The sequence below is a fragment of the Papio anubis genome, chromosome 2 (assembly GCF_008728515.1).
Source record: "Papio anubis isolate 15944 chromosome 2, Panubis1.0, whole genome shotgun sequence".
NCBI lineage: Eukaryota > Metazoa > Chordata > Mammalia > Primates > Cercopithecidae > Papio > Papio anubis.
This window is the reverse complement of record NC_044977.1, coordinates 136,281,501-136,295,286: the sequence shown is the minus strand read 5'-3', so window position 1 is coordinate 136,295,286 and position 13,786 is coordinate 136,281,501. Positions and strand designations below refer to the sequence as shown.

The window sequence follows — 13,786 nt, the reverse complement described above, 5'->3', positions numbered from 1 at the left end:
GACAACAGACTAATAAAATGAGAGAAGGATTTGACCTTACCAAGAGCTGAAACAAATTTAGAAAGCTGAGCAAAATATAGAGGTAGAAGCGGCAGCAGGAAGAGACCTGTGCGTACTCCCAGTACCCAGGGAAACCACTTCTGACTTTGTCTCACGGGGGTCTTTGGGGAGGCTACCAGTGGAATTGAGGAAGGAATACAGGGAGAAGGAAACTTTGAGATGAACTTTGTAATAATTACAACCAAGCATAAACATGTATGGGGGCAGTGACGGGAGCTAACAGGAAGTGCAGATGTGAGCACAGAGGCCATGGCAGGTGGGGAGGGGTGGAGCCTGAAAGTCCTGCTTGCTTTCTCAGTGGGGAGGCTTGTAGCCTGGGGCAAGATCTCAGCTCTGCTCATGAGCTGCCTGGAGATAAACTCCATGAGACTGGCCTTGCTGGCTGAGTGGGAACTAGGTGAGGCTTGTCACTGCCAGCTTTCCCCACTTCCCTGGTGACCTGTATGATGCAGCAGAGGCAGCCATAATCCCACTGGGAACATAACTCCATTGGACTGAGAACCACAGTCCTAGCCCCCACGGCAGCCACAGCAAGCCCTGCTCAAGGAGAGTCTGAGCTTAGACACACCTAACCCTGCATCCAACTGATGGTCTTTTTTTACCCACCCTGGTAGCTGAAGACAAAAGACATAATCCCTTTGGAGCTCTATGGCCCTGCCCATTGCCTGAGAAACCCAAATATGTATCCAGGTGACCTTAGGGCAAGCTTGTATCAGCTGATGATCTCTTAAAAGTGCCACCTCCTGGCTGGAGGACAACCAACCACTAGCACAACCAGCAGTCGAGAAAACCAGCACACTAAACAAAACTACAACCAAGGACCCTCACAGAGTCTCCTTCACTCCCCTGCTACCTCCAACAGAACACATCTCCATGGCTGAGAGGCCTGAAGACAGACCACATAACGGGACTCTTTGCAGACATTTCTGAGTACTAGGCTGGAGCCTGGTAGCCCTGCTGGGTGGCTAGACCCAGACGAGCAACAACAATCACTACAGTCCAGCAATCAGGAAGTCCCATGCCTAGAGGAAGTCGGAGGGCACCACATTAGAAGACCACCCTGTGGGACAGAAGAATCTGAACTGCAGCCTTTGAATCCCAGATCTTCCCTCTGACATAGTCTACCCAAATGAAAAGGAACCAGAAAAACAATTCTGGCAATATGAAAAAGCAAGGTTCTTTAACACCCTCAAAAGATCATAATATCTCACCAAGAAAGGATCCAAACCAAGAAGAAATCCCTGACTTGCCAGAAAAAGCATTCAGAAGGTTGATAATTAAGCTACTCAAGGATGCACCAGAGAAAGGTGAAAAACAATTTAAAGAAATTCAAAAGTAATGCAGACTATGCATGAAAAAAAAATCCAGAGAAATAGACAGCATCAGTACAAAACAATCACAACTTCTAAAAATAAAAGATACTCCTAGAGAAATGCAAAATACCCTGGAAAGTTTCAACAAAAGAATCAAACAAGTAGAAGAAAGAACTTCAGAGCTTGAAGACAAGGCTTTTGAATTAAACCAATCTGACAAAGACAAAGAAAAAAGACTTTAAAAAATGAACAGAGCCTGGAAGAAGTTTGGGATTATGTTAAATGAACAAACCTAAGAATAATTGGTGTTCCCTGGGAAGAAGAGAAATCTCACAGTTTGGAAAACCTCTTTGAGGGAATAATTGAGGAAAACTTCCCTGCCTTTGCTAGAGATCTAGACATCCAAATACAAGAAGCTCAAAGAACACCTAGAAAATTCATCACAAAAAGATCATCACCTAGACACACAGTCATCAGGTTATCTAAAATCAAAATGAAGGAAAGAATCTTAACAGCTGTGAGGCAAAGGCATTAGGTAATCTATAAAGAAAAACCTATAAGATTAAAAGTAGATTTCTCAGCCAAAATCCTACAGCTAGAAAGGAATGGGGTCCTATCTTTAGCCTCCTTAAAGAAAATAATTATCAGCCAAGAAATCTTGTATCCAGCAAAACTAAGCTTGATAAATAAAGGAAAGATAAAGTCCTTTTCAGACACACACAAAAATCCAATTTCAGATCATAGACAACAAAAATGGTGAGAGAATTCACCACTACCAAGCCAGCCGTACAAAAAAAAAAAAAAAAAGCTAAAAGTTCTTAATCTTGAAAGAAAACCTCAGAATACACCAAAATAAAACCTCCATAAAGCATAAGTCCCACAGGGCCTATAAAACAATAACACAATGAAAAAAAAATATTCAGGCAAAAAAAACTAGCAAAATGAATCGAATAGTACCTTATCTCTCAAAACAAATTTTGAATGTAGATGGTCTAAATATTCCACTTAAAAGGCACAGAATGGCAGAATGAATAAGAATTCACCAACAAAACATCTGCTGTCTTCAAAAAACTCACATAAGATATAAGGACTCATAAAGTAAAGGGGTAGAAGAAGATATTTCATGCAAATGGACAAAAAAAGTGGGCAGGAGCAGCTATCCTTTATCAGACAAAACAAACTTTAAAGCAACAGCAGTTAAAAAAGAGAAAGAGGGACATTATACCATGATAAAAGAATTAGTCGCCGGGCACGGTAGCTCAAGCCTGTAATCCCAGCACTTTGGGAGGCTGAGACGGGCGGATCATGAGGTCAGGAGATCGAGACTATCCTGGCTAATACGGTGAAACCCCGTCTCTACTAAAAAAAAAATACAAAAAACTAGCCGGGCGAAGTGGTGGGTGCCTGTAGTCCCAGCTACTCGGGAGGCTGAGGCAGGAGAATGGCGTGAACCCGAGAGGAGGAGCTTGCAGTGAGCTGAGATCCGGCCACTGCACTCCAGCCTGGGTGACAGAGCAAGACTCCGTCTCAAAAAAAAAAAAAGAATTAGTCCAGCAGGAAAATATCACAATCCTAAATATATATTCACCTAACACTGGAGCTCCCAAATTTATAAAACAATTACTACTAGACCTAAGAAATAACATAGACGGCAACATAATAATAGTGAGAGACTACAATACTCCACTAACAGCACTCGACAAGTCATCAAGACAGAAAGTCAATAAAGAAACAATGGACTTAAACTATACCCTAGAACAAATAGACTTAGCAGATATTTACAGAATATTCTACCCAACAACGGCAGAATATACATTCTATTCATTAGCACAGGAAACATTCTCCAAGACAGACCATATGACAGGCCACAAAACAAGTCTCAACAAATTTAAGAAAATCAAAATTATAGCAAGTACTCTCTAGGACCATGGTGGAATAAAATTGGAAATTGACTCCAAAAGGAACCCCCCAAAACAAGCAAATTACATAGAAATTAAATAATCTGCTCCTGAATAATTGTTAGATCAACAATGAAATCAAGATGGAAACTTAAAATTTCCTTGAACTGAATAATAGTGACACAACCTTTTAAAATCTCTGGGATATAGCAAAGTGATGCTAAGAGGAAAGTCCATAGCATTAAATGCCTACATCAAAAAGTCTGAAAGAGGACAAACTGACAATCTTAGGTCACACCTCAAGGAACTAGAGAAACAAAAACAATCCAAACCCAAATTCAGCAGAAGAAAAGAAATAACAAAGATCAGAGCAGAACTAAATGAAATTGAAACAACAACAAAAAATACAAAAGATAAATGAAACAAAAACCTGGTTCCTTGAAAAGATAAACAAAACTGATAGATCATTTGGCAGATTAACCGACAAAAGAAGAGAGAAGATCCAAATAAGCTCAACTAGAAACAAAATGAGAGATACTACAACCGACATCACAAAAATACAAAAGATCATTCAAGGATACTATGAACACCTTTACATGAACAAACTAGAAAACGTAGAGGAGATGGATAAGTTCCTGGAAATATACAATCCTCCTAGGTTAAACCAGGAAGAAACAGAAACTCTGAACAAACCAACAACAAGCAATCCGACTGAAATGGTAATTTTAAAAATTGCCAACAATAACAAAAAAAATGTCTAGGACCAGATGGATTCACAGCTTAATTCTATCAGACATTCAAAGAAGAAATGGTACCAAATCTATTGAAAATATTCCAAAAGATAAGGAGGAAAGAATCCCCCCTAAATCATGCTATGAAGCCAGTATCAACCTAACACCAAAACCAGAAAAGGACATAACAAAAAAAAGAAAACTACAGACCAATATCCCTGATGAACATAGATGCAAAAATCCTCAATAAAATACTAGCTAACTGAATCCAACAGCATATCAAAAAGATAATCCGCCACGATCAAGTGGGTTTCACATGTACAAGTCAATAAATGTGATACACGATATAAACAAAAACAAAAATCCCATGATCTCAATAGATGCAGAAAAACATTTAACAAAATCCAGCATCTCTTTATGATCAAAACCCTCAGCAAAATTGGCATAGAAGGGACATATCTTAAGGTAATAAAAGCCATCTATGACAAACCCACAGCCAACATTATACTGAATAAGGAAAAGCATTCCCCCTGAGAACTAGAACAAGACAAGGATGCCCACTTTCACCACTTCTGTTCAACATAGTACTGGAAATCCTAGCCAAGGCAATCAGACAAGCAAAAGAAATAAAGGGCTTCCAAATCTGTAAAGAGGAAGTCAAATTGTCACTGTTCACTGATGATATGACTGTATACCTAGAAAACCCTGAAGGCTCATCCAAAAAGCTCCTAGATCGATAAATGAATTCAGTAAAGTTTCAGGATACAAAATCAATGTACACAAATCAATAGCACTGCTATACACCAACAACAACCAAGTTCAACCCCTTTTACAATAGCTGCAAAAAATAAAATAAAATACTTAGGAATATATATACCTAACCAAAGAGGTGAAAGATATCTACAAGGAAAACTACAAAACAATGCTGAAAGCAATCACAGATGACACAAACAAATGGAAACACATTCCATGCTCATGGATGGGTAGAATCAATATTGTAAAAATAACCATACTGCCAAAAGCAATTTATAAATTCTATGTAATCACTATCAAAACACCATCACCATTCTTCACAGAACTAGAAAAAAAAATCCTAAAATTCATATGGAACTAAAAGAGGGCCTGCATACCCAAAGCAAGACTAAGCAAAATAAAACAAATTTGGAGGCATAACATTACCTGACTTCAAACTATACTATAAGACTATAGTCACCAAAACAGCATGGTACTGGTATAAAAATAGTCAGATAGACCAATGGAACAGAATAGAGAAAGAAAGCCAAATACTTACAGTGAATTGATCTTTGACACAGCAAACAAAAACATAAAGTGGAGAAAGGACACCATATTCAACAAATAGTGCTGGAATATTGGCAAACCACATGTAGAAGAATGAAACTGGATCCTCATCTCTCACCTTATACAAAAATCAACTCAAGATGGATCTAAGACTTAAATATAAGACCTGAAACCATATACATTCTAAAAGTTAACATTGGAAAAACCCTTCTAGACATTGGCTGAGGCAAAGACTTCATGACCAAGAACCCAAGAGTGAATGCAACAAAAACAAAGATAAATAGATGGGAATTAAATAAACTAAAAAGCTTCTACATAGCAAAAGAAATAATCAGCAGAGTAAACAGATAACTCACAGAGTGGGAGAGAATCTTCACAAACTATGTATCTGACAAAGGACTAATATCTACAATCTACAAAGAACTCAAACAAATCAGCAAGAAAAAGACAAATAATACCATCAAAAAGTAGGCTAGGGATATGAATAGACAATTCTCAAAAAAAGATATACAAATGGTCAACAAACATATGAAAAAATGCTCAACATCACTAATAATCAGGGAAATGTAAATCAAAACCACAATGTGATACCACCTTACTCCTGCAAGAATGACCATAATCAAAAAATCAAAAAATACTAGATGTTGGTGTAGATGTGGTGAAAACAGAACACTTTTACACTGCTGGAGGGAATGGAAACTAGTACAACCATTATGGAAAACAGTGTGGAGATTCCTTAAAGAACTAAAAGTAAATATTTTCCTCTTGGTAGATAGCACTCCTGAGTATCTACCAAGAGGCAAAGAAGTCTTTACATGAGAAAGACACTTGTACACACATGTTCTTAGCAGCACAATTCACAATTGCAAAAATATGGAACCAGCCCAAATGCCCATCAATCAACAAGTGGATAAAGAAAATGTGGTATATATATATACACCATGGAATACTACTCAGTCATAAAAAGAATGAAATAATGGCATTTGCAGCAACCTAGATGGAGCTGGAGGCCATTATTCCACGCGAAGTAACTCAGGAATGGAAAACAAAACATATGTTCTCACTTATAAGTGGGAGCTAAGCTATGAGGGCACAAGGGCACAAGAATGATATAATGGACTTTGGGGACTCGGAGGGGAAGAGTGGGAGGGGGTGAGGGATAAAAGACTGCTCATTGGGTACAGTGTACACTGCTCAGGTGACAAGTGCACCAAAATCTCGGAAATCACCACTAAAAAACGTATCCATGTAACTAAACACTACCTGTTCCCACATAACCTATCGAAATAAATAAATATTTTTTAAAAAGTAAGAGACATGTGAGTTTCCTTTCACTTGGACACTTGGAGGCCATTGTAGGGTTATCAACTGGCCTAATTTCAATACTGTTATGTCTCAGGAAACTGGGAGAAATGAGGAGTGGGAGAGAGATGGGGAATCAGGTGGTCCATGGAGCAGTTAGCACACACATAACACTTATCAATTAAGTTTGCCATCTTATATAGGCAGGGATTATGGCTCCCCAAAACAATTACAATAGTGACATTAAAGATCACCGATCACAGATCACCATAACAGATACAATAATAATGAAAATGTTTTAAATAGAGCAAGAATTACCAAAATGTCACACAGAGACACAAAATGAGCCCGTACTTTTGGAAAAACAGTGCCGAAAGACTTGCTTGACATAGAGTTGCCACAAACCTTCAATTTGTCACACACACACACACACACACACACACACAAAAAAACATGGAGTGTCTGTGAAATGCAATAAAGTAAAATACAATAAAATGAACTTTGCCTGTATTTTATCAGAAAATTTACACATAATGTGTATGCATGCATGATTGGAACATATGTGTGTAAGAGTTGTAATAATAAACAACTTGTCAATCTCCAAGGCGGTAAGTAGTCACAGAAATCCTGCCTTTTCAATCAGAGATTGCTCTCATACTAAAGGAACACAAGAAATCAGTTGTCTTGTTTTCTTGTTTTTGCTTTAAATGGGGTTGTGCTGGTCCGCAGATCCAGGCAACTCCTTAAAGTCTAAACAAAATTGCTACCAGCAAATGGATCTCAGATGCTCTAGAAATACTTGCAGTTCACGTTGCTGCCACCTTTCTCATGAGTGCCTCAAACTTTCTGCCTCTGATTCGTCCCTAGGCCATAAGCCGTGGGATATTCTGTGTCAAATAACTCAAAGCCCAGTTATGCAGAGGAGACTCAGTTAGTCCACATTAAATATCCAATGTAAGTTCCACTGTCCAAAAGAGAAAGATTTCAATCAAATGAATTTATTCTGCATTTAACGTCCTGACTGCTGACTAAAGAATATTTAGGAAGTAGAAACATTTACAAAGTTATAAAGATGACATTTCATTTGCTAACCCAGAAATCAATTTTTACTATAAAATTTTGCTTTAGCAAGACTTGGTCAAATTGGCCTTCATGTTATCTCTTGCATTATGTGGAGCTTTTATTCCAAATATTTTTATGCATATAAATGCCTAGCAACACCTTTTTGATGTATTCAGAATCTATAATTTCATTTAATTGGTAGAAAACAGGTTTTGACCAATTCTAAGAATGAATATGTCCCATCTTTTCCATATGCTGCTCTCCCTTTAGTTGAGGTCCTGCCATGAAATTACATTGTCTCCTTGACTTTCCTACTCCTCCTACATGGTATTTGTTTTTCCATACACACCTCTTTTAAGTAAAATATAACCCAGTTTGAATCTTAATACCCTATTGCTTTTCTTTATATTTTTAATCACAAAATGATGTGGCCACCCAAGGTGGTTTTAGTACAGACACACAAAATTCACTGGAAATGAGTAAAACCGCAAAGTCAGTGATCTGAAAACTCAAAGAACTGTCTCTCTGGCTATTCCTTGCATGAATAATATTTACTGTAGTAAGCTTCCTCCCTCAGAAAATCTGTTTATGAAATGTCATTCTGTTCACATACTGCTCTTTCACATATACGTGAGTCCTGTGGGGCGTGATGTCTGTGCCTATGTTCCTCTTTGACGTGAGCTCTTCTCACTTGCATAACCAAGACTGATCAACCATGAAGCTTTGTTTTTTTTTTTGTTTTTTTTTTGACAGATAGTTATTGGACCTTGAAATGAGAAAAAAAATCTAAAAGAACTTTCAGATATGGATACAAGGAGCCTTCTCCTTTCCTGAACCTCACGCTCCTACACACACATTTCTCTCTAGTGTCAACTATTACAGACTAAAATATCAAACATTTGGCTTACAGTATTGATGTTTTCACTTCATAAGTACAAATCTCAGAATATGTGCTCAGTCAACAATAAGCTTCTTCTGAAGACACGACTATAGATACATTGGAATAAGGAGCATACACAGATCTAGACAATCCTTCATGTATTGATTCTAATTATTATTCCCCGTTGAAACCAGTTTTTATTCTTTAAGGGAGGGCAGGCTTAGCTGATAATGAATGTCTTTTATTGCATTACTTGAAGTAATTACCTTCACTAGAATTTTGCCTTTCAAACTTTGAGGGCTTGGAAGCTGCTTGCACTCCCCTGTATCAATAGATGACAGGTCCAGTTTGTCTCGGAATATTCCTTTCAGGTACTGAGCAATCTTCCTTTGCTGCTGGAGACTGCAGTGATTCTCGATAGACAATATAACCGGAAACCTGAGAAAAGAGCAACACATTCCAGAGGAGTCGGGTGCAGGCAACTCACAGGGATTTTTGAAAATGATTCAGTATTCATTGTGTTGTTACAATCCCAGTGACAGTATTTGCGATACTGCTTCTAAATGAAGAAATATACTGATTAAAATGCTTCTAAAATGAGAAAGATTAGAAATGCATTTAAAAAATTCCTCTGAGCAAATATACTTTGCTAAGCATAATGGCTGAACAAAATACCAGTCCACACGGGATGGCTTTTCTAATATTTTGCATCAGGAAAAAATGGTAGATATATTATGTTTCTTTTAAAAGAAGAGAAAATTTTAAAAAAGATGAGAAGTCTAAAGAAAGTAAACTCGGTCGGGCGCGGTGCCTCACGACTGCAATCCCAGCACTTTGGGAGGCCGAGGCGGGTGGATCACGAGGTCAGGAGATTGAGACCATCCTGGCTAATATGGTGAAACCCCGTCTCTACTAAAAATACAAAAAACTAGCCGGGCGTGGTGGCGGGCGCCTGTAGTCCCAGCTACTCGGGAGGCTGAGGCAGGAGAATGGTGTGAACCCAGTAGGCGGAGCTTGCAGTGAGCCGAGATCACGCCACTGTGCTCCAGCCTGGGCAACAGAGTGAGATTCCATCTCAAAAAAAAAAAAGAAAGTAAACTCATATAATGTAATTTTGCCTTATTTATTCAAAAGTCTAAAAGCATCTGGGAGACCACTGAATATCATTAAATGAAGTTATTGACTCTAAAATATATAATTAACTCCCACCTTGAAAATTATGATTGAGGATAAAATAACATAAGGGAATTCTGTATTTTATAGCATCCTACATCACACATTTCAAAATTGCTCTTATAGAATTATAAGTCTTTGTCAAAAAATAAAAATAAAATCCAGCCAAGCATTCATTCTACACTAGCACTCAGGTTTCTGCACAGAAAACATGAGATCCATGTAAGTAATTACCTAAAGGAGTTGGTGGCTAAGGCAGAAAAGAGATCAGGGCTGATGACATGATTTCACTGCTCTCAACCTTATTTTTTCCTCAGAATAAGAAATTATTTCAAATTCAGGTTTATTGACTTTTTTCTAGTTTTCTGTTATGTATCTTCAGACATAATAGGCAACATATTTAAATCACTTAATATATCAACATGTACCAATATTTAAATCACTTAATACATCAATGTGCAGAAAAACTTTTTCCAGGCTTTCATGACAAGCACAAGTTCCACAATAAGGGCTGTGACCTCCAGACCTACATTGTCTCCTCATTAGTAAAACCTGATGCTGTGGGTCATCTTACAGATGAGCCTTTGTGGCTGAGGTAGGTTTCCTTACTCGACTACAATCTATTTGCTATTTGTTTCTTCACATAGCTTTTACCCTAGAGTGCTAGAAGAGAGAAAAGCAACAGCGACAACAAACTGACAACCCTGAGTTGTCCTGCAGTCACATCAGTGAGTTTTAACAAGGAATTTTCACATTGTCAATTCATTTACAAAAAACCTATTAGTGGCAGGGAGTGGTGGCTCACGTCTGTAATCCCAGCACTTTGGGAGGCCAAAGCAGGCAGATCACTTGAGGCCAGGAGTTCGAGACCAGCCTGGGCAATATAGTGAAACCCTGTCTCTACTAAAAATACAAAAATTAGCCAGGCGTGGTGGCACGTGCCAGTAATCCCAGATACTCAGGAGGCTGAAGCACGAGAATCGCTCGAACCCCGGAGGTGGAGGTTGCAGCGAGCTGAGATCACACCACTGCACTCCAGCATGGGCAACAGAGCAAGGCTGTCTCAAAAAAAAAAAAAAAAAAAGCCTAATTAGCATTTGATGATGTGTAAAGCTGTGCTTCTCAACAGGGAATGAGGCAATTATTCCCCCAACACAGGAGACACTTGTCAATATCTGGAGACATTTTTGGTGGTCACACATCAGGGGTGCTACTGGCACATAGTGAGTAGAAGCTGAGGATGCTGCTTTCCACCCAACATTGCACAGGACAGCTCTCTACCAAAAAAAAAAAAAAAAAAAATTATCAGTACACAATGTCAATAGTGCCAAGGTTGAGAAACCCTGATAGAAAGATGCAACCAAAGTTAAAAAAGGAGAGGAAAAGGCTGAACTTTTAAAATGTACTAAACAAGCTTATTAATTGTTTTATTTTGAAGTGCTTTTCTTCTAAGGGTTCCCAAACTTGAAGTAAATTGTCAAATCACCAGAGGATCTTCCAAGATACATAGGTGGCAGGCCTCCTCAACACTCTACCTCATACATTGGGAAATGAAGAAAAAATTACTTCACCCACTTGGCTAGGACCTGTAGAAATCAGGGTTGTGAAGACCCATTAAAATGCAGTACTCAAGATTCTTCCACATGGGAGGCATCATAAAGTAAATTTGCTATGCAGCAAGTGTGTCTCATTAGAAAAGCATTTTTTAACCTCATGTTTAATTAATGAGAAGACCAAATATTGGAAATTTTAAAGGCTACTAACTTCTAAGAAATTAATTTTACACAATTGTAATTCTAATTTGTTTCCTTTAATTCAAAAATCCTTTATTGAACAGCTGGTATACTGAAGGTACCTGCTAGGCAACAAAAATGAATCCAAAATAATAAGACATTGCTCATATTTTCAGTGAGTTCACAGTCTTACAGATGTAAAAGAAGGCAAGGAACCAACCAATTGCAAGAGGGTGCTATGTGATATGACAGAAATATGTGCAGGGTGCTAAATACAGAGAAAATACAGAGAAAAAGAAGATTTAAATCAGCTGGTGGTATTAGTAAGTTGTCAGAGGGACAACACTTAAATGGCCTTGTAGAATAAGCAAGAATTAATCAGATAGACTAGTGGGGAAGGGTGTTGCAGGCAGACAGAACAGCATACATAAGAGTGGGGAGTTGGGAAAGAGCCGGGCTCAATGGGGAAGCTGAAAGACAGTCATTGAAGGCAGAATCCTAAATCTCTGTGGTATAATGGTGGAAGATGATAGTGGAAGACAAGGGAGATGCCAGACCTTAAGGGACATGAAGACATGCCTGTGCATTGAGAGAGCTTCTGATGGGCTTTAAGACAAGAATTGAATCACCATGCTCATATTTCAGAAAGAAAACTATACCACCAGCGTGGAGGATGAACCAAAGGGGAAATAAAAATGAACAGGAGGCAATGGAGTCAAAAGATAACTTGGTAAGTAGAATTGCCAAGAATTGGTTGAGTCTAGAATGACTCCCAGTTTCTGGCTGGAGCCAGTGCTGCCCCTAACTATCAACAAGAGGAAATGGAGCAAGAAGCAAGAGGAGGTTTGGCAGACTGAGATGCTGAGTTCCCCTTGGGGAGTAAGCTCCTTAATGGCAGGAGTCTTATCTTCTGCTCACTGTTGTGGCTCCCCACACCTATGAGATACTCAGATGAATATTCACTGAGGATTTTTATTTTTCTTTTTCTGAGTTGGAGTCTCACTCTGTCACCCAGGTTGGAGTGCAGTGGTGCAATCTCAGCTCACTGCAACCTCTGCCTTCCGGGTTCAAGTAAATCTCATGCCTCAGCCTCCCGAGTAGCTGGGATTACAGAAGTGTACCACCACATCCACCTAATATTTGTATTTTTTTAGTTGAGACAGGGCTTTTCCATGTTGGCCAGGCTGATCTCAAAACTTAGGGGAAAAGTTCTGGACATAGAATTTAATAAATTTCCAGAAAGTAGATCTAGGGCAACACCTTAGAAAACAGTTAACCATTAAAGGAGTAAGGAAATAGATTAATAGAAGACCACAGGACAAAAAAAAAAAAAAGAGATTGAGAAGCAATGAGAGCAATGGAGAGGAGAATGATATAATGGAAGTCAAAAAAGACAAGGAAATATTCAACTTTGTCAAATGACAGGAGAAGGTCAAGTAACATAAGGACTCCAGACACCTCAGTGTATAGATAAGACATCCATCATGACCAAAACCCACTAATTATGTACATAGTAACCTATGTTTCCAGATTTTATGGACACTTGACATCCTGGATTTACAAATTTACAGGTCACTGTTTCCAAGAACGTCTTTAAGGAGACATATTGAGAAAGAATGGGATAAGGAATCTATGCAGCAATGAGAAAGTACAAACGTGAAGGCCGCATTATTTGTTCACGATGTTTTGCTGAGAAGGAAGGAGAAAACTAGGCTGGTAGAGGGCAGTGTAGAGTCCAAGGAACAGGACATGGTTTTGTAGCTACATTACATCAGGCAGCTCCATGCAGGAAGCTACCGCTTAGCTCGCGGGTGCTGCTGTACTTACTCATTCTTCACAAAGGCGTGCTTGTTGATGGTCTCCACAACATCTCTGAAGAGAATTTTTGAAGTGAGAGTGTAACCATGATGTACTACTGGCTCTCCATCCGGGCCATCCCAACAGTCAACTGCCAAAAACAGAACTTTATATCAACAACCCAAAGTCTCTGGTGTTTATTAATATTTCTGGAAATACCAGACACATATTATTTTAAGTCCATTATATGAAATTATACCCATTTCAATCCTGAAAAAGACATGACACAGATACAGAAATTGGTGTTCTGGCATATTTATCAGAACAAAGAATTAAAGACTTGCTTTTCCTCAAGACACAATGATTTGGTTTTGAGTGTGGTTAAAAAGATACCATATTCTTAAACAGCTCAGAATTCACCAAAAACTCACTAGAAGTTAACTAAATCCAGTCAAGTGTGCCCAAGAATAGGGAGATTTCTTCAAAGGTCATTTATCCAATTTCACTTCTTCTTCTTCTTCAGGTTATGAAGGTCTTT

At 38.5% G+C, this 13,786-nt stretch overlaps 1 protein-coding gene across 11 annotated transcripts in view; it reads right to left on the bottom strand.

Moving 5' to 3' along the window:
* Positions 1-13,786, bottom strand: part of PLCH1 (phospholipase C eta 1) — a 264,401-nt gene that overhangs the window by 49,793 nt on the left and 200,822 nt on the right. For all 11 annotated transcript variants that reach the window (XM_017955766.3, XM_017955767.3, XM_031663635.1 and 8 more), the window contains 2 exons: positions 13,279-13,399; positions 8,812-8,983 (listed from right to left, as the gene is read on the bottom strand). In XM_017955766.3, the coding sequence (XP_017811255.1) occupies positions 8,812-8,983; positions 13,279-13,399 (293 nt within the window). The remainder of the gene's footprint in view (positions 1-8,811; positions 8,984-13,278; positions 13,400-13,786) is intronic.